The sequence below is a fragment of the Larus michahellis genome, chromosome 10 (genome assembly GCF_964199755.1).
Source record: "Larus michahellis chromosome 10, bLarMic1.1, whole genome shotgun sequence".
In the NCBI taxonomy this organism is placed as follows: domain Eukaryota; kingdom Metazoa; phylum Chordata; class Aves; order Charadriiformes; family Laridae; genus Larus; species Larus michahellis.
The window spans coordinates 20,485,373-20,513,273 of record NC_133905.1 but is presented as its reverse complement, the minus strand read 5'-3'; the positions used below and the strand labels follow the sequence as shown (position 1 = coordinate 20,513,273).

Below are 27,901 nucleotides of genomic sequence, written 5' to 3'. Positions count from 1 at the left end.
GAACTGGTTTTTTCCCCCCACCGCAATACAATGATCCAGTGAAACTTTTCTTCTATTTGTAGCTTCATGTACAAGACCAATTTGTCCTAGTAAGTTTCAATCTTTTTTATAGATTTTTGCAAGATATACACACAAATTATCATCATGAAGGGAAACACATCTTTAGATAACTGCAAAATCCAACTTCTGGATACGTTTAACTCCTGATCTATAAAAATACTGGAAGTTAACAAGTGTGTAATAATTTATGTACTTGCCTGTCAAGTATCTCATATTCACTGTCAGATTTGTACAGTGCTATCAGCCTGGATTCCATCAAAATGTAAATCTTTCCTGTGGCATTATCTAGGATATAAAATAAAACAAAAAGTTACATAAATCTCAATTTAATACCCTCATTTGTACCATTACAAAACCTTTTGATGTATGCAGGATGGTATCATATCAGCTATCAAACTGCCCAGAATAATCCTGCTGATCGACCACTAGTTTCCAGCTAGTTCTTCCCGCTACAGCCACTCAATGAACACTTTTCAAAAGTTAAGTTTATCAGCAACCACTGGATTAAACCCAAGTCCACTGATTTTCAGTGGGATTTTTTGTCCCAAGAGACAGAAATACCCTACCTTGTCTATCATCATTGTGCCAAAGAAAAGCAATTGAAAAGTTTCAGTATATGTAACTGAAACAGAGGGAAACAATTGGAAGATGGAGGATTACTACATAAAATCAATATTATTAAGTTGACATCAGGGGTAATGATTGCATTTTATGACGCCTTTCTCAGAATAACTACTCCAATCAATTTTATGCTTGGATTTCTTTTTAAAGGAAGTAAATACAAATAAAAAGTGAAATGTTACGAAGGAAACCCATTTTCTCCCCGCAAATAACCCCGATCTCTTAATTTCAATGACCAGTTTTATTAAGACTACCACCCTACCAACTTAAGTCAGGGTCATTATCCCACCAGCAGTCAGAAGACTAAAGACACCCAAACCCAACAACTCAGCATCGCAGGCAGGTGTAGGTGTTATTTCTGAAAGTATTCAATAACTTTTTGAGATGACCAAATTTATGTTAAGACTTTTGAAAACTGAAACATATTTAGTTCTCTCGTAAAACAAAGAAAACCAAAACACCTGGAGTTCACTGTAAAGGCCTCTGCAACTTTTCAAGTTTAACATCACTTTAGGCACGCATTAGATTCATGTGGTTATGTTGGAACTTGAACTTATATCTTTGGGATTTTTTTTACTCCAGATTAAATGCCATCATTAATTTGACTACCTCTTCCCCTCCCCCCCCCCTTTTTTTTTTTAAAGTACACTGAAAAGTCAGAAAAGGTGAGCAGTTTGGGAGAACCCGAAAATAGCAATGCAAGAAGTATTTTTATCCAAATTCTCGCTTACGTTTTTATTTAAATAAAAGGGAGGTTATAGATCAAGATATAATTAAAGAGGACTGCATTTCAAGAATAAAACAAATTCCTTTCCCAAGTGAAAAGGGAGACACATCATAGCATACTCCGCTACCAACTGAAAAAAATAATGGAACTGCAAACCCTGGAAAACTACTTGAAGCAGGAATGAGAAAAGCAACAGTCTATGTTGTTTAGGCACCCTACAAGGTCTGTTGCATACAATTCCTGAGCTGCTGGATGCTCTAATGAAAGAGATTACCTTATACTACAACTTGTTCAGTCAGGCACAACCAACTGGTCAAGAAGTAAGCTAAGGCACTTGGTCAAACGTACTTTTACATTGGAAACCACAGCATGTACCTTGCCTTACATTTGTGCTAAAAAAACCCCACACTTCAGTCAGGTTGAGACTAGCACGAGACATCTTGGGTCTGTTATCGGTTAAGGGTGTGTCTCTCAAATACAGTGTGACTTTAGGGAGACAGATAAAACATTTGGTCTTGTTCTGTATTTCAGCTATCGATATTTTTTAGGAAATAGTCCTCACAATGCATGTAAAATAAAAAGAGCACCAGCAGTTGGAAACCACCAGCTACATGGGAAGTAAATCTCATCCTTCCAAAAAGATAACACTGATCCAACCCCAGCAAAGTACTACAAATTTAGCATAAATTTAGCACAAATTTATCATAGAAAATACAAGTACATATTCACAGGCACTGAAGAAAGAAGTGTTCATTGTATGTCACCTTCAGTTAACACTTGCCTCTCAATTTCACATATTGCAATTCTGGATTAACGCAGAGGGCCAAATTACTAGGCAAGGTCCAAGGAGTAGTGGTCCAAGCAACAAGAGAAACACTTGCATCTTCATCCAGTGGGAAGCTCACAATCACTGACGGATCTTGAACATCCTTAAAAACAAGATGAAGTCAAAGGGGGGAAATGAGAGGAGGGAAAAAGGTGTACTGCAGGTATTAGTGAGAAAATACAAATCTAAGAAGTAGTAACTATTACTGCCATCCACCAAAACCTGTCTCGCAACTTGCCTAATTTGTCACTGTAGTGGCAGAAGGTGAAGTGGCAGCATAAGAAAGTCTGAAGAGAACACCAGTCGCAACATTTCTCCACATCAGTGTAAGCTGCCAACCCAACAAGGCCACAAGGTTAAAAATGAAGATTAGCAGTGAGATTTTGGGAATTAGCTGCCAAAACACCAAAGAGAGCTGAGTGTCAGTTCCTTCAGGTACCTCTTATAATCCCATTTTAAAAGTTTATAATCAATCTCAACTGTCAAGAAAGTCAGCAGTTTCTCCGATACTGCTACAGAAAGCCTTTTCCCACCTTTTCCTCTAGAGTCAGGGAGTAGGAAGAATAGCCATCGCTTAAGAAGATGCAATCTCTTATTAAGAAGCTGTTGTTAACAAGAGAAAAAAGTCCGGGGTACTAAGAAACAAGAGTATGTCAATATTCAATAGTAAAAAAATATGAGAGAAGATGACCTTTGTCAGCTACTCTACATGAAACTTCGCCTCCAAATGAGTCGAAAGAATCCCCTGAAAACAAGTTTTTCTTTCAGACAAGCACAATCCTATTCAGTTACTTCACGTATTATGAAAACCAGATTGAAAAAACCCTAAATCTAATCTCGCAAATATGAAATTTTCACTATTAATTTTAAGTGCCAAATAAAAACGGGTGCCATGCATCTAAACCCTAAACACAGGAATAGGTCCTGTCCCCTCATCACATCTAGCGCAAGGCACTCTGGTTTCCATCCAGCATCATGGAACAGTTAACGGCGTCATGGGACAGGCAGCTATTTATGTCTGAGCTAAGGGCTGCTCCAGAGGGAATGTTCTGTGAACATCTGGTGCAGTCAACAGTAAAACATAAATATTACATAACTCTGGAGCCGTGCTCAGTGCCAAGCAAAGATCGAGCCATCGCTACAATTCTGTCTCTACCAATTGTTAAACAACACTGTAGGCTATTCACTTCGTTTTCTGAAGCACGAAGTTCACCAAGTAGATAAAAAACAACTGGCAAGCCATAAAAAAAAATAGCATCCAGGCTGCCAAGTAATGGCATTGTATAATGTTTTATCTGTTCACAAAATTATGCCTGCTTTCATCTGAAGCCAACACTTCTTCAGTTAAATGTAATACAAGCTGCTGACATAGTTTACTCAAGTGCACATTAGACAACTAACTCAGTTTCTAAACATGCTCCTTGTGTCCTGATTCTCACAGGATCGATAAATGGAAGCCAAAGCGTCTTTCCACAGTGAGAAAGATAACAGCTGCCTTACACCCAGAAATGACTGGTCTCACCAAGAACAAATTGTGTCAGCTTACAGACCCTTTGACATTTCAGTCTTCAAAATACCACCTCTAGCAGACAAAAAAAAAATAAAAATATTTGTGCACAAAGCAGCAGAGCAGCACACCCCCCACACACACTCTATTGGTTCTAGGGTAAGAAATCACATCTAAATATTTCATTAAGACTTCAGAAGAGAAAAAGAGTTTTGTGCACACACACACAAGAAACTCCAAGAACAAAATAGTCTTTTTTCTAAAGAAAGCTCACTAATCTGAGCCTATATGAAGTGTCAGTTAGTAAGTATGAGCAAAGTAATTGTTGCAGTTGTCAGACAGCCACAGATACTGAGGTATCTTTGCAGGTCTCACTTTCTTAAATCACATAACCCTTATTCTTCCATATGGTCAAATACCCCTCAGCAATACTAAAAACTCTAGTATCGGTGGACTGCATTGTACTACAAATCTATCTAAACGTTTGTTTTGAAAACACTACTTTTGGCCAACAAATTGGCCTTTTTTAAGCAAGATGTAAAAGAGACCAGGTGTACAATTTGTGCCAGCTCTCTGCTGTAACAACATAAGTGAAAGATTTACAATATAAGGATGTGGAGGCCTGGGTGGGGATTGGAAAGGATGGAAACGTCCACAAACTAACATGAAATTTGGAAAACTGGCACACAGGTTCTGCCTTCACATATGTGAACATACGTTTGTTGCAAATGAGAAGCTGCGCCTACTATATCTAGCCACACATTTTTAAAGGAACATCTTATAAAACATAGCACACCATACATTATATTAGGTAACACATTTCCTGGAATGCCTCAATCTAAACTAATGATTCTTAGAAGAGCTAAAATCCTACTGCCCTTCAATCAAACATGGTCTTTTGACAATTCTTACTAATCCCCTCACAGAAGATTTCAACTCTGTCAAGGACCTTCCTCTTTTCAGATCTGCACAGATAGGGACAGCTGCCACTATCCTCTAAGTACTTACCATAAAAACCCAACACAGGGCAATACTCATCATGAGAGCCCACAGAATGAGAGTAATTTACCAGAATAAAACAAAGTATGTACTTTATATGCCTGTGAGTACTAAGAACAAGGAAAGAAGAAGAACAGGGAAGAAGGCTGAGATCAAATGATCCAAACAAATATGGCATACTGTATTTTTCTAAGAGCGTAGTAATATGCTTACCTACCATCAAGCAAAAAATACTGAAGCTTTCCAAATCCAAATTGAAGACAATAGAGAAATCCGATTGCAACCTATAATGTAGACATATACTGACTTACCTTGTAATTCTGATGGGACTCAAAGTTTGAGAGTGGAGTGTTGCACGCAGTTGAAAAAGGCATGACCTTAACACCTCTATACACCAGTCCTTTGTCATACAGTTGCTTGAAAACCCACCTGGAAGTAAACAAGGAACATGGAAAAAGCACTTTGTGTTTCAAATTCAGTAAATCAACTGCAAAATGGGATTCTGCTCTAGCAGGATTGCTGTTCTGAATTACACCTTTTTTAAACAATCAATTATCAACTACAGACAATATTTGCAAGTCAAAAGGAAAGAGGTAAATTGATTGCAACTATATTTCTGACTGATTTTTAGCTTTGGCTGATTCTACTGGCTTGACTTTCCATGCACTGACTGCACAGCACATAGTATTTGGATGAAACACAAATTTGTATTGCTGATTAATCTTTGTCAAACTTCTTGAATACAAAGACCACCTGAAATCTGAACTATAAACAAGGCTGAAATCAGTCATAATTTAGAAAGACGACGTGTAGTGACATGGCTGCTCGCTTGTCACATGATCTTAAGCACCTACTACTGCAACCAGTGCTATAGAAGAGAGACCGGTACAAGTTAGATACCTGTAACCACCCCAAGTAAATCCTGACAACCTGAGGAGCATTTTTCACAAGAGGGCACAGCTAACCATGCAAAGTAATGAACTCAGTTTTATGGTCCCACAATTTACATTAATGTTCTCCTTTATTAGCTCATCTCACTCTGGACTCAGTTCCTGTCCAAGATGACAGTCTCACATCAAGCTTTAACTCTGCTTATGAAATCTTCAATTACAGCCTGTAGCATATTTGGATCCTTACATCTTCTTGAAATAATCAAGAGAGCACTTAATATTACAATACAAGAAATTGAGTCAACGCTCAACGAAAGCTGGGAGAGAAATATACTTCACGTAGCAACTCATCAAGTGTCCACATGATGGACAAACCCCCACATTTCTCTGTATCTGAATACTGCAGGGTTTGCTACAGGATCATCAACATTTATCAGCTTCTTAGGTCTCACTGACTTGCACAGTTAGTGGGATAGTCTGCACGTTGGCTACCTGCAGGAGATGGCAAGCCTTAAGTAATCATGCCAAATTCAACTCAAGAATCAGTTTCTGCAGCGTCTGGTCATTTCAAATTCCACATCCAAATTGTTAAACACTGCTGACTTTAAAAACTTCTTTACTCAAACTATGTTTTCTAACGATCCTGATCACTTTTCTGGGTCCCTTTCCAGATAAATAGCTCATTGCTAAGCAACCAACCCCATCCTGGAAAGCAGCACTTTTTTCAGCAGGCTGTCATTTTGTGCTTGAGAATCTGGACCTGTATTTAAGTCAGTGTCTTGCCTTCTATCTTTGAAATCCTAATCTTCAAGGCAAAAATGCAAGCAGATTATTGCAGTGATTTCCATCTGCAGCCTGAAACAAGAACATCAAAAGATATGCACTGGCTTGTCCTGAAGTCATACGGTAACTTAATCAGAATAATTATTATCCCTGCAGATCAGACAGTTGAAGAAAATACAGGCTGTCATATAGAGAAGACACGCAGTTCACTCAGATTCATCCATGGGCCTCTATTAAAAGTCCAGCATTTCCTATGAGTAGTCACTAACACGATAAAAATCAAATAATCTGACCTCTAAGATGGACAAAGGCTTACAGACCCTCAGCAGCATCAATTTCTGCCACAGAGGAGCCAAACCCAGATGTCCTTCAGAGCTGTGCGCTCCAACAAAGGTATACCTTACCTCACATACATAATTCAAAAGTAACTTCGTTAAAGTAATAAATGTCACTCACAGGCAAGCTGTGGCTGCCTGACCCCTAACCCAAATTCAAAACATAACAGTGAGTGCATCTGTTTTACAACAGAAACTGTATCAACTTGCATAAATGTAAATCAGTCTTTTATAAAAATGATTCGTGAATATAGTTTCATCAACTTTCAGCATATGAATTTGAGCTGGCTAATTGCAGAAGTTTTCATGCAAGTTAAAAAATTTCAAATGTATGCTTACCAGCTCAGAGCATAATTAATGCAGACTGTGACAAGTGACAGCAGTTATACTGAAGGTGTTCTACATGCCTTTCAAAAACAGTTAACTAAAATATCTATAGAAAAAAAAGCTCCACTTTATCTCTACTCTCTAAAGAACACTGCCTACTAACAGCATAGAAGAAAACTCCTCAGAGAAACACTGCATATTTAATTCAGCTGTAAATATAACTGTAAACCTCAGGAAAGGTGAACGCTAGATGGAGCTGCCAAGTTAAAAATCCAAGCCAGCATCTCCCTCTTGTGGCAGTTCTGCCCTGTTGCAAACCAAGCGCTCCCCAGCTGTTCGGCTACCGAGCGAAAAGATGGGTTTTCAAACGGCAGCATCCTTCAGACAGTTCCTAACGACCACTCGTTTGTAGTTTATCATAACCACTTCCCTCAGACAACCATTCCAACGTGGTAAGTAGAACTGTGATTGAGTCAAGACGGCTGCTTGATGCAACAGCTCCTGTTATCACTACAAAAAGCCGATTTGTTATCTTGAAAAACACCTAATTGGTTTCCTTCACAAGAAAGCTTCTTAGAACAGCACTTGTGAGGCCATCAGAAATGCACTGGAGATGACTCCCAAAGAGCTTCCTGCCAGCAGCGCTGCCCACCTGAAACAAAGCAACTGCTAAAGATGAACCTAGTGACAGCAAGAGTCACACGCAGCGGGTATCATCACGTTTTACTTAAAAATGCAATACATGGTATTTTAGACAATGACCTATCAGTGTTTTAACCCTTATGTTAGCAAAGCGTTGACAATTTGCTCTGGGTTTGTAAGCCAAAATTGAAATTGCAGCCCTTTCTGGAAGAAATGAGCTAATAAAAAACCCCACAGAGCTCCTTTCTTCTGACAATCAGAAAAAATTTATTCACAGAAGTTAGAAACTAAACACTGTTCCCCTAAATTCTGTTATGTTTTTCCTCAAATGTAAGTAAATTTAGTTGCGTGCTCTTGACTGTGGGAGCAGCACTTACATGCTCCTTTTCTGAAGAAAAATGAGGTTAGGGAAAAGATGGATTCAAAATGCGTATTTCAGCCACTTGTTAACAGAGAATCTGGTCCCTAAAGATGCAAGGTAGCTTTAACTTCTAAAAAGCATGACATAAACTGAAAACAGTTTGTTGTTCTTAAAGTGTCACGAAGGGATGATACAACTGGTTCAAGCCCAGTCAGTAACCAAGACTGTGAGCCACTCTCTCCATCGGCATAATTTCCAAGAAATTAGAACTTTGCTACAATATTCGTTGATCCAGGTCACATATACACCATGCAAACACCACATGGCTATAACAAAACTCCTACAAAGGAAGGTTTTGCTTCCAAAAGATACTGAATCAGTATCTCAAATACTCAAAACACCCTTGGCATTCCACACAAAATCCAACATCCCAGTATCCTCTGGCAGATGCCAAAGCAAGCTGCCCTCTTCAAACACGTACATTCGCTTCCCATCAAAGAGAAGGATCTTAGAGCTTCTCAAGTTCCTAATGCCATTCCTTTAGGGTATCAAATGATTTCAAGTGGTTCTGTTTGCAATGACTCAGTATCTAAGGACTTTCTCTCCTCGCTCTCCAGAAAATGAAAGTACTCATTACTAACATTGAGAAATTATTTTCCAAATCATATAAAGTGCTTTTCCCCCTTTTTTTCTTTTTAAAGAAAAAACACCAGAAATTGTAAACTCAGTAACTGGCAAAGGCTAAAAATAAGGTGGGCAAAACATTACAACAGCAGGATCTGGAAGCGTATGATTTCAACGTATCCATGGCAGTATAGATAAACGAACAAAATTACTGCCCTGTGACCTAGCATCAGTTCATGTCAAGATAAAAATGACAATTTAACAGCCCCCGTAGACTTCGGAAAAAAAAAATAAATCCCAAACATGACACTGTGTAAGAAGCCCTGTCATCTAACAGTTCAGCAAGCAGACTGCATCCAAACAGCACATGAGGCAGCTGAGATTCTGAGGAAAAGGTTCTCCTGTGAATCACAAGCAACACTTGAAAGACAAGATAAAATCAAAAGAAAGCAACGATCAAACACAGATGCATGGAGATGAAAAACAGAAAAGTACTCAAACAACACTGGATGTGAAACCAGAAAGCATAAATGTAAGAGGAACAGTAAGTCCAATAGCAAACACAGACAGTCTGTCTTTAGAATAGCATCTTCGCAAGTCACCTTCTCAAGGAAGACAGGAAAAGCATGTGTTCTGGGGCCTAGGAATCCTAAGTGCAGAAGCTGTCAAGTCTTATGTTCAACTACCGGTGCAAGCTTTAAAATCCCAGCATATAGAGATCATTTTGCTTCAGGTGTACCCTCCAAGCTGTAGTTTTTGGATCAGAGTTGAATGATTCCGGATCAAGCCAGAAGTGCAAGATACCTCTATAGAAGAAAATATAAATATTTAAAACTGATGCTAGACTTACCCCAAAGATCACCCAACTAAGTAGGAGTTTAGTGTATTTCTCCTTCAAAATACAGGTAAAGAGATAATACAACAAGAACTGGAACGGTAAGAAGATAACAACAAGGGGACTGGAGCACTAAATGCACAAAAGAAATACAAGTATAAGAAAAAAACCACAGATACCTAGTAGAAAGATGGACAAAACAGATTTCTTATGAACAGTATTTCTCTAGAGAATCCTTGAAGAGTCATGGAATACACAAAATGCAATAACGATTCCTACTGGGACCCAGAGGTCTGCTGTTCTGAAATCATTCCGGTTTAGTGCTGGATAAACTCCACATGCAGAAAAAAAAATGAAGTCAGAAAATAACTTTTACTGCTTACACAGAAAACAAAAAAAAAAAATCCAACATAACAATGCAGTTGCTTTGATCTTTACTGCAAACCTGTCCTCCTCTCAATGGGGAGTCCCCATTCACCTGCTCACTGAGAAGGCCTAAGGCAGCTGGACATAGTATGAAAAAAAAACTTCATGCCAAAACAAAAGCAAAGCTACGTACAGGTACTCAAGGAAATGTTCCAGTTTCAGGAACTACCTACAATCTCCTCAGCTGCAGCTTAGAAGTAGTGTGGTGGCACCCCGAGCCTGATGCTACTACAGAACATCGAAGGGCAGGGCTGCGAGGCCAAAGGCCACTCCTGGTGAGGAAGGACAGAGAGGTTCCCTCTTAATGACAACCCTCAAAGGAAAACTGAAGCTGCAGCAACTGAAATGGGTCCAGCTGAGGGAAGGCAGAAACAGACAAAGTGTCCCATCACCAAAGGGAGCTCCATACTGCGTTTTCACAATAAACCAGAGTTTTCAGTGTACAGCCATGACCTCACACATGTAGAGTACCAATTTTCTACGGTAACTAGGAATGTTTTTCTTTCTCCCCCCAGCCACTATCTAGTGTTATCACAGAAGGACTCAAGAGTATCTTCTTAAGGTACAGAAGTAGCTAAGAAGTATTCAGACCACCTGTGGTTTCACACCATACATACAAGTCTTCCAAAACATACACGAAGCTTTCAACTGTTTTTAAAATTGAATTATGCTGAGACTGCAATTGCTAAATTTAGCCACGAGATGGTGATAGAAAGCTGTTTGATTAACCCTGGTGACGTTGACATCAAAAACCTCTAGTCATGAGAGGCAGGAGCGTGCCACAGCTCTGACCACAGAGCTATTCCCCTCCTCTCCTCAGCACTTCACAGGCTGTTTCCCCAGTAGCCAGGCAGAGCTGTTCTGGAGGTGTGAACTCACAGCCGGGCTGAGAACTATGTAACAAGTCAGTAGTAAAGACAATAATTTACTAGTTGATTTTTTTTAAGCTCACATACTTCTTTCAGACCAACTGTAGATTGGTAAAAAGTTTAAGATGACATCAAACCGCTCTCACTTTCACTGCATCCATCTCATGAGCTGTACAAAAAAAAAAAAAACAAAACTGTATTTTGCACATTTGTCCCACGCTAGCTCAAAATCATCATTCTTATTGTATTGTGAAGGACACTTTTTCACTGAGATTCAAGCTGTCTGCAAGATGGATTTACAAGTTTTACAGAATTAGAACTTAAAAGTTCTAGTTGAGTTATTTAAGACATGAAGAGTTGTCTACACCTTCATACAAGAAACCACTGCAGTGCCACTGCTCAATGACATTCAATGTTCCCTGAAAAATTCTACCAGGATGCCACAATTTTATCATTGCATGAAGTTTTGCCGTAAGTCAAAATTTAGCAGGCTGAAAATTCATTCTATTCTGTCGGCCACCACACAGCACAGCACCAAAATGCTTACAAAGCAGCCATTTCCAACAAACCCATTATAAAATATGAAAAAGAATGCTCTCTAGCATCCTGAGCTTGTACAGTATCTCTACAAAACAAGATAATATTAACAAGATATATATATTTGGGATCTGAGTCCTAAACTATTTCAAGTCTAATTAATTCGGATAAAAATCAGCCATCACTAGAAACAGCATTTATCGTAAGCATTACGCTAGCTTACTGAACTCGACATAAACATCATGGATGAAACATCACATTTCAAAGAAAGTGAGAAATTCCAGTTGAGACCACTCCAGAACTGCAAGCCTCAGGAAAAGCTATAGACAACAAAAAATAACCTAAACAGATAGGTTCAGTCGATTAAAAGACTAATGACAAAATCCTTACCACAAAATCTATGGTTGCCATGCTCACTACCATTATTATTGTCATCATCAATGGTTTTTTTCTGGGCTTAAGAGCAGCATTCTACTCCCACATGCAGAACAAAACAAAACCCCAAAGAAAGGCAAAAAGAAAGATAAAAACACTGGACAAGCCAATATGGTCACCAGGTTACAGTCAATGCAGAAATTAATCTGCAGTTTCTCTTTTGTACTTAACTCGACATTAAAGTTTTAGAATTTTTTTTACTTTAAAAAAGCACTTGCATTAAAAAAATCAAATCAATTGTAAGAAAAGCACACTAAAATCTACTGTTCAAATGAATGCTCTTAATGGACACAAAATGTAACTTCAGTTACACAGATTTTCAGTTTGAGGATTGCCTAGGTAACAATCTGATTTTTTTAGAAAATTGTACACTACCCTGTCAAAAGCAGTACTGTAGCTACAGTTAGTGCTCTCTTTAAGCATTATCTCTCTTAGCCTTGAAACAGGCATCCCGCATTCCTTTTCCATTCCCCTGCTCCATCCACTCTATGCAAAAGCTGGTGGTTCCATCTCCTGCTCTACTGCGAGAGCAAGCTGGCAACTGCACTGCAACATGCCCCTCCAAGCCTTAGAAGACTTTGCAGAAAACCTAGGTTTTTTTTTAAAAACAGACTTTGAAAAATGTATTTCATTACATGATTACACAGAAAATTAATAGCACCAGGAAGCAAACAAGCACAAAATTGTCTGCCTACACCTTCCTGAAATCTCATACCACAGAGATTTCAGATCGAACGTTTATATTTTAGAGTCTGTACGCAAAGCAAGCATTACAGGAGGTAACCTCTGTAAGGCAGGTGAAAGACCAGAAATCCTTTATAATAACTATACGTAACTAACTATACAATTAAGGGTTATTAGTGAAACTAATTTAGAGAACACCAATAATACTTTAATACATATAATTTGCTTTTCAATGGCTTTTTGTAAGCACATACTCTGCTAAACCTCTCCCTGCAATTCACCTTGTAATTCTATCACCTGAAGGACTCAATGTTGCCATTTTTTCCACTGTGTTCGGTCCATTTGATTGTCCTTAACATATTAGGTCATCTTGTCTTTTGGAATTCCAACAGTCACCCTGAATACGTTGCCAAAATACCCGAACTTTACTTAGCTCTGCACCAGGAGTCCAAGACAGTTGTCAAACTATGCTGCCAAGAAAAAGATAACAGCAGACTTCCAGCCTCTAAGTTCAGGCTTGAAGAAGAGATTTAGAGCTAAACAGAGTTTGGGTAGTTTGCCTGTTTGCAGTTGACAGTGTGAAGAACATCAAGAATGTAGAGATATAATGTAATTCCCTAAGCCAAGCAAGGAACATAGAAGATCTTCATAACTGCTTTTAAGTTGATTCGGAGCAGCAAGATTTCAGGGCCCCATAAAAGCAGTACTGTTGTACCTTGTTTTGAAAAACCCTACTACCCTGAAGAAGAAAAAAGTAGGTCAATTAATCCCTTCACTTCCAACATCAAGAAATTTCACATCACCTGAATTACTTTGCCCATCGTTTATCTGAATTTGGCAAATTTCAGAACAGTTCTAGTGATGTGTCCACGTTTATAATAATTGAAGCCTTCTTAACATTTCAAATTCATGAAGCATATATGCAACATATATAAGTTAACTTACCACACAGACTCCATGAACTCAGGATAAAGAGTTTTATAGTCATTTTCAAAATCAATCCAGCGTCCTAATCTGGTAACACTGAACTGTTAAGAGACAAACACACAGATTGAAAGACAACTTAACATTAAATATCATGATACGTTGCCAATACTTATTCTGTAAAACAGCTTGATTTTTCAGTGTTGTGTTTGTCCTGTATCAGTGAAACACATCTGTGAAATATTTTAGCCTGACAATAGTTCAAAACAGTGTTATTTAAACAGTCAAAACCAAGCAAAGAATGAAACCATGAACATAACTGCCCAGAACCAAGGTCACACAACAGGCAAACATATTCAATGCTACTAATCTGAAGCGGTGGATCATTACGATCATTCACCAAGTAGAAATGGTGGCTCACTCAAGGTTCAGTCAAGGTTCAAATGCCTGAAAATTGCCTTTTTTTTTTTTTATTTACAGTGGTCTTGTTTCTATTTTTAAAACTACTTATTGCAGAGACAGTCAAAACCTAGAACATATAGTCTATCAGCTTTCAGTTATATGAAAACATGATGTAATTCGAAGACAAAGAAATGCTGAAAGAAACTGATACGTCCCAAGAAGTTATCAGAACTATTTCAGGGCCAACTGCCTTCTTTGACTTCCTAAAGCTATGACAGGACGGCCAAAGGCCACAAGACTGACAGGTGTTAGTCCCTGTCTCAGGACAGATTATGGTCACGCCCATTGGCACAGAATATGAAAACTAATAAGTCGGCTATGGGATTCACTTGGACCAGTGGTGCTCTCCTGCTAACTTCACAGCTATCAGATCCCTTCGCTCTGCAAATAACCAAGCCCAGAGACACCTGTCTGACACTGTCACACACAGACAATACTGAATGTCAAACTACTGAAGTGAAAACAAAGCAAATGCATTCTCTCACCTCTGTATTTTCACATAACACCTGAGCTCCCGAAATATATCAGTTTTGCTTCTGACCTCTAAGCCACTCTGACATCCCGCTATTAAGATCCAAAGCCCGGGACTGATTAATACAAGGATCCACAAAGTTCGGTCTCAGCACTGAAAGATCTTATGCATCCAAGGAATCTATTATATTTTTTCATAAGGTTCAAACATTTGCTAGCCACTCCAGTCAGAAAATAAACACTATCTCCAAAAAAATGTTGGCAATTTCTCTCCTAACACTATACCAAAATATTTGAATTTATTACCAACCAATCACAAACAAGACATTGAAATAAATTTCATTACTTTTATCAATAATCTGAAACATATGTCTGTGTGTGGAAATACACACATATACATACATGCAAAAGTTTATGCACAAAACACAAAATCCAAAAAAATAAGTATTTGGACTAATCAGCACTACAAAAATACCAGTTGCTGAAGACACAGCAAGTTAAAAGGAACAACTATGGAAAACAAAACAGCAACCAGAATGAATCTTTTTACTGTTATTTCTAAAAGCAACAAAGAATCATTGATGATGATGTTGAAATACAAAATTTCAGAGTATAGATGAATGACTGTATATTTGAAAAAAACAAACTGGCTTTTCATCCAGCCACTCAGTTTCAGGCCACAGCTATTCTAACGAAGGCAGCTGTAGTTTCTTCGGATACTGGCCGTAACTTCACAACACTCCCAAGGGCAGGAGGCAAGCAAGTGACACTCAAATAAGAAACTGCTATTTCAATCAAAAGGAATGTAACAGGACTAGAGAACCTACAGAGAAGTGTGATGAGGTAGAACAGCTTCTGCACGAGGAAAACCTAAAGAATTAGGACTATTTTGCCTAGAAAAAGAATAGGCAACTGATGGTGAAGACCAGTTTGCTGGAAACCATGACATTACAGAAGAACTACAGTTCTTCAAACTATGTATAGGAAGACCTTGGCACACACTGTTTAGAGGCCATCACTATACCTAGATTCAAAACATAGCTAGATAAATCAATGAGGGGAAAAAAAAAAAAAAAAAATCAGTCAGGGATTATAAACTAGGGAAAAAAAAACTAAGAAATCTTTTGGCCTAGGAAGGCCTTGTGCCACAAAGGCCGAAAAAATATGGCCTGTTCTCCAGTTCTTCCTTCAGCACTTGCTATTGCATGCTGTCACTGCAACATAGTGGCACAGGCAGGAAAGCACCTCAGCCACTCCTCAGCTCCAGAAAACCATAGAAAAAGAGTCATCACTTCACAGACGTATCAGACCAACAGCAAATCTAAAGTACAGGGCTAAACGTACTTTATTCTGGCCATACTTCTAAGGACAAACACAAGAAGCATCAGGTTCTATGCACAGGATGAATATTATTCAGAGTCAGAAAAACACCTGTGCACCTCTTAAGAAAATATCTAACTCATCTCCTTGGAACACTCTCCAGACCTCAAGGGTCTGCACAGACCAGCGTTCTCTTTATCACTATATTCATGGGATGCAAAGTTTAGACCAATGTTCTCCTGGAAGACTGAGGGTTTACCCACACCTATTCATACACAAAATCAGAAGCTTCTGCTGTTCCAGAAATACAAGCTATAGTCCTACGCTCTGTCAATGAAAAGACTGAAAAGTGGGGGGACAGAAAAGCAGGGAGGTTAATACGCATTTCCTTTATTGCTTCCATTTGAAAACCAAAGTCAGATCTTACTTTTAGTTTTCTACACTAGAAAAGACACAAAGAAAGAGGTAACTTGTTCAATGTATCTATTATTTGTTCAAATCTAGTTACAACTCTCTGAGCTCCAGGTTACTTTAAAGTAACCTTCTCTTGACATCACAGCAGTCTCCCTGTTCTGAACCACAATGTTTTTCTTTTGTTCCCCTTTCAGGATCACCAGCGAGAAACACAATATAGCTAAAGACATAAGATTTACGCACGTAACTGAATAGACAGAAGGATGATATTCCCCCCAGCTGAAAGACTTCTGCACACGTATTATTAGAAACATACAGCAGAATATGCACCGAGTCTTTACTTACCTCCCATTCCTTCGAGTATCTCATCACAATTCCTCTGCACTGGTTGTTGTATTCTTCAATCCCCATCTTCGCCACATCCTCTGGCCCTTTAATGCCTAAGGTCTTGTCAATCTCATATTCCTGGGAGAATGAAAACATCCAGACAAAAAACACACGCTGCCATCAAAGCCTTTCAGGATTTCTCTGGACAGTTTATTTATATTCTATGCATTCTAGTGAGGCTAAAGGGTCTCCTTTATCCTTTTAATATGTCGTGAGTATTGTACCTGAACTAAATAAATATTTCAAAAGTTAAAGCTGGTGTGATTGTTTCTTTAATATCTCTAGAAAAAGAAAAAAAAAATTCTCAAATACATACTGAATAAATACATGTTTATAGTAATGAAAAGAGGGCCTGGGGAAGGGCAGGTGACCAGTAGGAAGCACCCAAAATCACTACACACGCAAAAGCCAGAGCACCACACTGGAAAAAAAACCCTCAAAACTTCCATTTCTCTTTCAGCAACAAAGCCAGGCGTAAGAGCAATAGAAACACAACTGATAGGAGGTAACACCACAGCGAACGGGAACCAATAGAAATATCCGTAGGCAGATTTATTACACATACCACAGGTAAGCCATGGCAATCCCAGCCAAATCTTCTGTCAACATGAAAACCACTCTGATGAGCAAATCTGGTTACTATGTCTTTAATGGTTCCTGCAAGGATATGGCCATAGTGTGGAAGCCCAGTAGCAAATGGAGGGCCATCATAGAAGTTAAACCTACAACACAAGACAACATTCTTAATTAAATCAAAAACCAAGCATCAAATCTTCGAACAGGTTAAGTATATCTGTACGCTTATGCTTTTTATGTCTTACTAGGACATCATCAACTTCTTCCTCTTCCATCATCAGTCAGCACAGGTATCATGTGGGACTAAAGGGAACATTTCAACTCATTCAGTTCCAACTGAAAACCAGCTCTACCAAGATTACTACTGAAAATACCAGCATTTTGCTCCACAGCTGACAGAGGAAAGAGTTGTCCTTGCTTATCTGCAGACTTCTTTTATAAACCTACCAAGCAGGAAATGACAGGTTTATTACTACTGTTTGTACACTGTTGATTCTTCACCAAAGTGAAATATAAATGGTAACTGACATGACAGCAACATTGGCCAAGACTGCTATCTGCAAAGACAGCAGCTGCTCCTAACAGGACTGAGGCCAAAAAAAAAAAAAAAAAAAAAAAAAAGGTAATTGCAGCTAAGCCAGCCTTGTCACACACAGTTGCTATAGCTTTTATGGCATATTCTTACCTAGGTCTATTCTTTGATTGCTTTAGGCATTCCTGGAAGCAATTGAGATTTTTCCAGAGCTCCAATATCCGCTCTTCCTCATTTGGAAAAGTTACGTTTTCTGGAACTTGTTGAACCATTCTTTCCCAGCAATGACCAAGAAGAGAAAAGGAAATGCATATTGAGCAGAAGTGAGAAAAAAAAATTACTTCACAAATACAATGTATTGTCTTAGAAATCCATACCACGTCTCAGTTCTTCAAAGCGCTTCATTCAGTGTAGATGTGGAAGCAAACACTATATTCTAAAAAAAGACTAATAAATTTGACATACTAACACCCAAGTTTTAGAACAGGAAAAGGATTCTCCATTCACTCAACCAGGGTTGTTCATTTTTTATTATGCTTTTATTTTTGTTTCCTACAGAAAACAGTCAAAAGACAAATTATTTTTTGGTTACAAGTTTGGGGGTTTGGGGTTTTTTTTTTTTGGTTTCGGATGTTTTTTAAGAAAAGTTTCCAAGTTCAAACTTAACTTTCAGCATCAGTTTGTGAACTAGTGACACTTTAAGTGCAGGAACTAAAAATAGTGAAGAGGCTCCTTTTCACTGTACATCTTTTTCCTACCATTTAAAGGTTTAAACCAGCATTTTTCCATCTAGCTAGGCCACTGTTCTCAGATGCTCTTAAAAGCAGCTAGGCTTCAGATGGCATAGTTGAAACACATTGCAATGAAAAATGAACATGGGGGAAGAATTTGAACAAAATAGATGAGCAAAAAGCTCAAACATCTCAGCTGTGCATCTTGAAAAGCTTTAACTTCCAGAGTACTGGCAAAACTACTAGTCTCTTTCTAGTCTCTTTTTTTTTTTTTCGTCTCTTTTCAGTTTTGCAAGCATGTCAGAATAAGCTACAAGGGGTTACTTCTTGCTGGCCATTTCCTGAAGGTCTTTTTTTATTTGGTGGGGTTTGGCCACCAGAGCCTAAAGCCATTCTTCAATTCTGGGTAAGTCAAAGAAAATCACTGCAAGCAAAATTATATAGGAGGTTTCTTCACAACACAGGAAAGAGAATTCTTGGCATCACTAGAAACACACAATAGAGCTGCCTGGTGTTCCAGACCTGCTACAAGACTCAAAGGGGTCAAATTTCAACAAAATCCTACAGCAAGGACTAAGCAAAAGCTCTGTGGAATAAGGATATTTAAGTGAGCAGTTCCATAACATAAAAAAAAAAAAAAAAATGGTTACGAAGGTTATAATAGATGACTGCAGAGAAGAAACAGGCTCTCCCACCTCTAACTTCAGTGCTGCTGCTCCTTAGCACTGGTGTACCAGGACGAGGTAAACGCTACACGTTAGCCTCGAGTTTCACTTAGAGTTGTAGAATTACAAGCAATGGCACAAGGACTGAGTCTTCTGATTTACTCAGGTTTGTCAAACAGCAACCATAAGCAGCAACAAATACACGAAGACAATACTTCAAGTTACAGTTCACATGCTGCTTGGCAGCGCTAAAGTTCCAAAACATTTACTTAAATGAAACCCAGAACACCATAGCAGTGCTTGAACCCATACGAAAATGTGCCCCAAAATGAAGCCTACAGACAAATCCCACCATTCATGCGTTTCGTATTAATGACAGATCATTCTCCCCACTAATAAATCCAAATTATCAAATAAGACAAAAAATTCATTGCGAAACCCACAACCTGACACACAGGCGACACAGCAGCTGGAGGGCAAATCACGAGCTGACAAGAACACACAGACATGGCCTGGATGTATTCTCAAAAAGGTAATAACCAGTGTTAGCACAAGCAGTTACACTACATGCAACTTGTATGTGAATTTTCATCATCTTATCTCAAAACACTCAACAAAGCACTAACTAGGCCATGCCATTTCTCAGTAATTTGATCACAGCCCCAAGATCACAGTGTCAGAGACAATGAAGATGATAAAAGAATTCAGCCTCAAAGCTTATTTCCTACATTTGCTAAGAGGACTAACGATCTTCACATTTTATTTAGATCAAGCTCAGCTGGCAATTGGCCCAGCTGTCAAGTCCCTAAAATGTAATAAATTAAATATAGGTTTAAGGTTTAGTCTGTAACTGCGACCGGGCTATGGAAGCTGCTCAGGAATCACAGACTCCATGCATAAATCACAGTATCACTTTTGGCCCATTTCAACCAACTGAAGCACTGTATGCACAAGCCAGTGTCCAGTAACCACAGGGCACAAAGTCATACACACTCTTACCAATATTACAAGAGAAGTTTATTATATCAGAATTAGGAAAAAAAAAAAATTACTGATGAGAATTAACACGCAACAGTCACTAGAGGTCTGTTTTTTCAAGTTACAAAACAGGAATTTAAACAGATTGACTTAAAAGACAAAACATATTTAAAATCTATCCATGGCTCAACCTCAGCTGAGCAAAAAAGCAAAGAATTCTGTGCTCAGGAAAAGCATAATCAGTTTACAGAGAGATATACGAGTAATTTCGTATACAAACAGCAAAAAAAGTTCATTGCTATAAGCAACCTAGGTATTTTAAATCAGAAAAAAATAAAAAAGGACAACTACTTTGAACACAGACTGAGAGAAAACACCACAAGTGACATTAAAGAAATTACTATACAAGTGCATCTAATAAAACAACACTTTTGGACAACACTCCAAATTTACATACAGAGTAGTAAACACAAGGGGGTTTTGCTTTCTTGTTTCTCTATTCATTTTCTGCTGACAAAAAGTGCTAAAGTTTAAGACAATGTACCACTGGGGAACCTTTTTTTTTTAAAGTATACTCACTTTTTCTAAAAGATAATAACATTCAATAGGAAAGGTGTCAAAGTTTGCAGATTGTACTACAGCAGTCTCAAACTTATGCTGGGCTTCTTATCTAGAAGAAAAAAACAACAACAAACAAGCATTAAAACCATAAAACCAAGTTAGAATGTGGTTTTTTTTCAATATTAAGATTTTTGTTAAAAAAAAAATCAATACTTAATTTTTCAACAAAAATTCAATAAAAATGCCACTATGAAGGAAGTGAACCAATATTTCTGAAATTCATTGGACTTAACATATATCACATACAGGTAGATGATTAAAACAAAGCTAATTTCAAGGTATTACTAATTTGTTGACTGAGAAACTGAAAAGATAAAGAACCACTATGAACTAAAAGCGCACAATAGGTCTTCTAATTTCAAGGGGTTTACGATCAGTCTTTTACCCTTATTCCAGTCACCTTCTCCCACAAACTATTCTATGAGACACCTATTCACAAACTTCCCTCCAGAGACAGGAAGAGCCTCCTTTATCCATCTACAGATGCTTTCCCCAAACTTAAACAACGTGCTGTTTTACATACAAACAGAACTAGGCTGCCCATTTATGCCTTTTTCTGCCTTTGAGGCAAGGCAACTTCTGGGGTAACAATATTCTAATCTGTTCATCTGAGCATCAAAAGTATCCGTTTCTAGAATGGATGGAAACTAAGTTTAAAGTAAAAGGAAGGATGGATGGGAACTGTAAGACAGAGAACAAACATCGCTTCTGAAAATGCCTTCCGTAGGGAATAAGACTGTAACACTAATCAAAGACACAAGAAGAGGTGAGAAGAAAAAAGAATCATGCATACCTACTCTAAACTAGCACTTTATGTGAACCACCAAATAGTTGGAAATGCAAGAATAAACTTATTAAAAAAAGAAAAAGAAAAAAAAGAAAAAAGATTTGAGCAACAAGTTTTCTTCTCCAAAAGGACAAAGTTGCCACCATCATGGCCAGTCTCCCTAATGCTGCAACTTGTAAGTGTAACTACTCCAGGAAAGAATTAAAAACACAGTTTTCTTCACAGAAGTTTTGGGTTTGATGGTAACACAGATTTATATTTACACCTTATTTATAGGAGACTGATAACGGCCTGATTATTCCACTGCTTTATTTGATAGGTCATGAAACTCAGGACTTTTCTTACTGAAAAATATGCCCTTAAGCGAGCAGATCAGAAAACTAAACTGGGAAACTAGGAAGTGACAGTTTCTAATTTCTAAACAGGTAAATGAAGTCTACTCAAGTCAAGCCTGATACTTGAGGAAGGGTGAGGGAAAGTGTATCAAGATTAATTCATCTCAAGATGAAACATTACCTGAGATGGACTACAGCCCACCTGTCTCCCAGCAAGGAATGTTTCTTTTTATACAAATATATTTCATGCGATGTAAGAACTCAGTTTTACCCTACATCTTACGATGTCTTAAGCAATTTTTTCTGTTGTCTTCATACTACCTTGATTAAAAGTGTAAAATTTGTCATTGTGAAAAAAAAAATCTAGGCTATTTTGAAGTAACTTTGAACTCTGCATTTAAAAAAGAATAAATCAGAAAACTACTGTCAGTTGAGTTAGCAAACACTGCTGCTATGTGCCGACTGCATTCTGCTATTACCTGACAGTCGCTTCCTAAGCGTGTCACCAACAAACTGAAAAAATATGGTTTCTTCAGCTTCCAGAAGGCTCCTGGGGGTAGGGAAGCCAACATTTGCTGAAGACAGAAATATCAAATCCATCACAGCTACAGTGTGTCTTCCTCAAAAATTTCCCCCTCTATTAAAAGGATGCTGAAGTGGAATGCTTAAGACATATTACACGTTGCAAGGCATCTTAGATTCTTTGTTCAACCAGTTAATGAAATTAAGCCTTGATGGATATTAAGCTCTGCAACAAGGAAACTGGTTAACTTTTAATAAGTACCCATTTGAACTAATTACTAAATTCCAGAAAAGGCAAAGAATCTGTATAGCACCCAGGGAAGCCTAAGAGTAAAATACCTTTTACATAAAGATAATGCTATAGATACAGCAAACGTTAGCTCCAGCGCCTGAAAAGGTGCTAACAACACCAGAACCCATCAGTGGAGCAGCCAGCCCGGCCGCTTCCCCGTTAAGGCGCTCCAGAGCTACGAGCGGTGACAGGAGAGCCACCAGCCGAGCCACCAGCCGGGCCACCACCGGCGAGCAGAGGGGGGAGGGCGGCCAGCGGGACCGGCACCCGGCCTAGGAGCCGCCGGTTTTCCCTCACACCGAAAAGGCGCCGCCCGGCCCCGCCGCCCGCACGAAGCGGCCCCGAAAACCCCACAAGGCCCTCGGGGCCGCCCCCGCAACCTCATCCGGCAGGAGGATGCGGAGGACTCGGGAGAGCAGCCCCGAGGGCCGACCCGAGCCCCACCGCCGCTCACCTCAGCGCCGCCCGTCCCGCAATGATGCAACCGCGCCCGGGAAAGCATGACAGGAAGCGGCGGCGGGCGCGGCCGGCGGCGGCGGCCACTCAGCGCACGGCACACTCAAGGGCACAACAAGGCGGCTTCCCATTGGGCAGGGGGCGCGCCAGGAAAGGCCCGGCGAGCCGCCCCGCCGCCGGGCCAGCCCCGTGTCGCTCGGGGCCGGGGAGCGGCGAGGGAGGAGGGGCTCCCGCCGATGTCCCCTCGCCCATGGAATGCCAAGAGCCGAGCAAAGGCGAGGGTGGGTTGCGCAGGCGTCAGTCCTCTGCTGCGAGTGAGCCCCGGGCCCAGCTCGGCCGGGCCTCTCCCGGCAGCGGGGCCGCAAAGGAAACCTAAGAGTTTGAGAAAATATTACGGAATCACAGAATGGCCGGGGCTGGAAGAGACCTTAAAGATCATCCACTGCCACCCCCTGCCCTGGGCAGGGACACCTCCCACCAGCCCAGGTTGCTCCAAGCCCCGTCCAACCTGGCCTTGAACCCCTCCAGGGATGGGGCAGCCACAGCTTCTCTGGGCAGCCTGGGCCAGGGGCTCACCACCCTCACAGCAAAGAATTTCTTCCTGAGATCTCATCTAAATCTCCCTTCTTGCAGTTTGAAGCCATTGCCCCTCGTCCTATCGCTACATGCCCTTGTAAAAAGTCCCTCCCCAGTTTTCCTTCAGATACTGGAAGGGGCTCAGATCTCCCCGGAGTCTTCTCTTCTCCAGGCTCCTCTTACTGGCTGGCAACTGTAGCACTGTGAAATTACAAAACTTTTCCTTCCACTGACAGAAAGCGCTGAAAACAGCTGTGGAAAGGCTCCTGGCAGTGAAAGATGGGAGTGGTGGAGACAGACCAGGGCTCATTGCAGACTGCACATCTGCTCACCTGGACCCCTGAACAAATGCAGTTCAATCAATGATGAACAGTCCAACTGCCTGTATGTAACAGTTTTCCGCTACTCTTTAAAACTCATATACAAACGCAGGTAACTGATAAAATCTAGCTTTTGATCTTCAGGACTAGGTACAAGATAAACTCACTGGTCCGTGCAGGGCAGTGTCTCAGCCAGTGGATGAGGGGCACATCCAGACACGAAGCATGTCACGTTCAGCACAGTTCCCACCTGCACAAAGAAGCAGAAGACTATTTTCTACACAGAATTTTGCACCTCAATCTAGGCTAGCAAAGAAAGGGAAACTCAATCTGCATCCAGCTCAGAGGAACTATGCAGAAAAGGTGAACCGAGGGCAGGGAGAGACCAGGCGCACGTGCTTGGAGCGCCAGGAGTCTCCAGTACAAACATGAGGCAGAGATTCCTGCCTGTATGGATCTGGGACGTTCTGCATCCAGGAGGGAAGTCTGAAGTGGCAGAAATCCGTTTAACCCATACTGCTTTCTAATGCATCTAAAAGCTATGAAAAAGCCTGCAACAACTCAGAACTAAAAGGGGGAGAGCTTCGATTCTACCACCTGCTGCAGCGTTCCTTCTACTGAGCATTTTGTTTTGTCACATTTTGGAGTTTGGGTGGGTTTTTTCAAGAAAATCTATTAAGTGTGACTCAAGATTGAAGACAGGTAGGTGAGAGAGCAATAAAATGCAGGAAAAGAATAACTAATTCAGAGATTTTACTCATCTTACCATTATGGACCTTTTCTATACCCAGAAAGCTTTCTTCACTGTGCAGACAGACAGACATTACTTTCACGAAGCCTTGAATTTAATTTAACAGTGGCTTCTGTTAATTTAGTTTGAACATTTTTCCCCAAGCAGTGTAAGCGTACTTGAACAAAAAATCCCCAACAGGTGGAGACCACTTCATGAGCTATTTCTTTATAAACATACATTTTATCAAATGTGAAAGCGCTGCAGCCTCCCCCTGCCTTCAGATTACAGAGGTTGCATTTTTTAGACAACTTGTGCTTGCTCCAGTGCCAACTCTTTCAATTTTAAACCTCAGTTTGTAAAACATACAGGTGATAAGGCCAGATGACTTTAAAATGGAATACCGTATTCTTTCTCAATGAAATTTAAAAAAAACACTGCTTAAAAATATGTACTCTTAAGCAACCAAAACAGATAAATGTTGACAATTTGTTATTGACAATGTCGACTGTGCAGTTACCACACATCCAGATTTTGACCTTGCTCCTCTCCTGTATATTTTGTACTTCTTTGCCCTTCACTAGTGAATAATAATAAACTGTTATCTACATGGAAGTCTACTGTCCTTATTTATGCACAGCCTTTAATTGAAACCATTTGGGCCACAACACTGACCTCGTGTTTCATAATCAAATGGACCGTAAAGAAGTGGCGAAGAGGAAAGTCAGCGTCAGATTTAGTAGTGCAGTAGTTATACATGGAGCCAAAAAAACACAAAACGGATTTGAAGACCAGGGGAAATTCGTAGCACAGGGATCAAGGACCATCACAAGTATCTGGGACAGTCCCCAAACTATAAGAATAAAATGTCTCTGCTCTAATTTTTCACAAAATACTGTCTAAAAAGTACCGAAAGGTGAAAGGGAAGAAACAAAACTCCAGAGAGCCCTAATAGGGGACTCCCCTCCTCCTCCCCCTCCCCTCTAGCTAATGGCCGGCTCGGACCTCCTCACACCCCGGCTCCCCTCCCCGCCACAGGCCGCGCCCGGGCCCGGCCAGGCCTCCGCGCCCCGATGGCGGCGGCTCCGCGGGCCGGGTACCAGACCTCGCCGCGTCCCCTTCCCCACTCCCAAGGCCTGAGGCGGCCCGCCGGGCCCGTCCTCGCCGCCACGGCGCGGGAGGCCGCCCCTGACCCCGCGTTGACGGGGGGAAGCCGCGGACACCCCTCCCTCAGGCACGGGCACCATTTTGTGGGCGACGAAGGGGCAGATCACTGGGGCTTCCCCGGGGGTGGCGCCGGCCCCAGTCAGGAGTTACGGGGAAAGCTAGCACAGAGCGCGGCGGCTCTCCAGCGCTCGGTCACGGACCTCAGACCGCTGCCGGCGGTGCCAGGCGCTCGGGATGCGCTCCACAGCCCCATTGAGCGCCGGCTCTGCCCGCAGCCATTACCCCCGCCCACCTCCGGCGCCGCTCCGTACCTCACGGGCGGCTTAAGCAGTTTACGTAGTGCCACTGCAACGGAGAGGAGGGGAAGAGGGCTTGCGCGAGGAACTGTGCGTAAAAGGTGGTCGTGAATATCAGACGAACAAAATAACGCTGCCGAAGCCCTGAGCCAAACCAAAACACCCCGGAGAGGGGGAAAGATCCCGGGAGACAAGACGGCGCGGCTCGTCGTGTTGCAGAGCCCCTGCGCTCACCGGTCACGGAGGGCGAGGTTTGTGGAGGACAGGCTTGCTCAGGAGTGGACGTGCTTCCCCTTCCCCCTTCTCCCTACCCCCCCCGGCGTGGCGTTAGTTGGACTGCGCCGCGGGTTATAAGTAGGGGGGTGTGTGGGTGCGCGCCGTCAGTCGGCGTGGGGCGGCGAGTGGTGTGCTTGGGCTGTTGGTGCCTTCAGCGCACCGTCCCCTCGCTCCTTCCTCTCCCTGGCGGAGCGCTGACAGCCCGGTAGCGGCCGGACAGGGGGGCAGGCGAGATCGTCTCTCCGAAGCGGCGGCGGCGGCTTGGAGCCGGTCAAACTGCCCCTCAGCCCGCAGCCCTTGAGCCAGGCTATGCGCGGTAAAGGGGCTCAGCTCAAGAAAAAAACGGAGCGGATCGTGAAAAGGTAGAGGCGCCCGGGGAGGCCGCAGGGCTCTCGGGAACCGGCCGCTCAGCCCAAGCCGAGGAGAAGGCACAGCGGCAGAGGCGGCGGACTTTGCTCGGCGGGGGTGTCCCGGCAGCTCTCCCGGCGGCGGGGAGCATGTGAGAGCGGCGGCCCGCGATGCTGCGACGCGCCGAGCTGAGGGCGTGCGGAGCAGGGCGCCGGCCCTGGCAGCCATCCCGCGGCCAAGGGTCACCGGGAGGCGGCTTCCCTGAGCCGCTGAAGGGCGGCGAGCCCCGGCGGGGCGGCAGCCGATCGCGGTGGCCACCCGGGCGGCGAGGGAGGCAACTTGGGCTCTCACGGCGGCTGCTGGGCAGCCGCACGCACAGCCACTACCAGCACTCGCAGCAGCAGCAGCATTGCCGAGCCTTCCGTCGCTGCCACCGGCCCGCCCGGCCGCGGGTGCTGCTCTCCCTGCGGCCCGTCAACCTGCTGGGGCGGCGGGCGCCGGGCATGCGGGCTCCCCGCAACACCAACCAGTTCCTGATGGGGGAGAAGTACCAGCTGATGCACCTGCGCTCGGACTCGGTGGGCACGGAGGAGAGCGGCGGGTCGGACTGCGAGATGGACCCGCTGGACATGGACTCCTACCTGGGGGTGCTGGAGAACGCCCGCGGGGCGCTGATGGAGGCGGCCGGGGGGGCAGCCCCCTCGCCCGTGGCGGCCCCAGCCCCCCCGCAGGAGGAGAGCCAGCAGTACTTCCCCTCCGAGGACGATGTGATCGAGAGCGAGCTCTTCATGGAGAGGGACTTCAACGAGTTCTGCAGCAGGATGGCCTGAGGCCCCGAGGATAGGCGCCGGCACGGACGCGCCTCTCCGGCTTTTCTCTGGCCGGTTTTCGGGGGGGGGGGGGTGGGGGGGTGGCGCGAGGTCGTCTGGCCGCGAAACCTTTCTGTCTGGGGGCGGTGGGAGAGGTGTATTTATGCCTCAGCCACCCCCTTGCGTTTTTGGCAGGAGGGGTTGGCTGATTTTACGAATGTGTGTCTCAAGGCGGGGGGGGGGGGAACAACCACTCCCCCCCCCCAGCACCTCCCCTGTAAATAAAGTGAACTTTTCTGAAGGCGAGCTCGGAGCAGGCAGCGCTTTCTTTCTTTGGGTGGGGGCTACCGGGGGCGCTGGTGAGAGCGGGAGGGACAGCGAGTGGGGGGGGGGGGGGGGGGGGAGGCCGGTCACGGGG

At 42.3% G+C, this 27,901-nt stretch overlaps 1 protein-coding gene and 1 non-coding gene across 5 annotated transcripts in view; both read right to left on the bottom strand.

Annotated features, from left to right (window-relative positions):
- Nucleotides 1–26,356, bottom strand: part of IARS1 (isoleucyl-tRNA synthetase 1) — a 112,752-nt gene extending 86,396 nt beyond the window's left edge. For 2 of the 4 annotated variants that reach the window (XM_074603194.1, XM_074603197.1), the window contains exons 1-9: nucleotides 22,960–23,046; nucleotides 20,528–20,618; nucleotides 17,728–17,847; nucleotides 17,032–17,188; nucleotides 16,425–16,544; nucleotides 13,434–13,516; nucleotides 5,052–5,169; nucleotides 2,190–2,337; nucleotides 258–345 (exon numbers count right to left, since the gene is read on the bottom strand). In XM_074603194.1, the coding sequence (XP_074459295.1) occupies nucleotides 258–345; nucleotides 2,190–2,337; nucleotides 5,052–5,169; nucleotides 13,434–13,516; nucleotides 16,425–16,544; nucleotides 17,032–17,188; nucleotides 17,728–17,846 (833 nt within the window). In that variant the 5' untranslated portion in view covers nucleotide 17,847; nucleotides 20,528–20,618; nucleotides 22,960–23,046. Of the gene's footprint in view, nucleotides 1–257; nucleotides 346–2,189; nucleotides 2,338–5,051; nucleotides 5,170–13,433; nucleotides 13,517–16,424; nucleotides 16,545–17,031; nucleotides 17,189–17,727; nucleotides 17,848–20,527; nucleotides 20,619–22,959; nucleotides 23,047–24,024; nucleotides 24,108–25,954 lie in introns of those variants that run through there. The other 2 variants (XM_074603195.1, XM_074603196.1) reach the window with 2 other exon arrangements.
- Nucleotides 19,813–19,947, bottom strand: LOC141749623 (small nucleolar RNA SNORA84). The gene has a single exon (XR_012589427.1). It is a non-coding gene; the product is annotated as a small nucleolar RNA SNORA84 (small nucleolar RNA).
- Nucleotides 26,357–27,901: the final 1,545 nt, after the last annotated feature.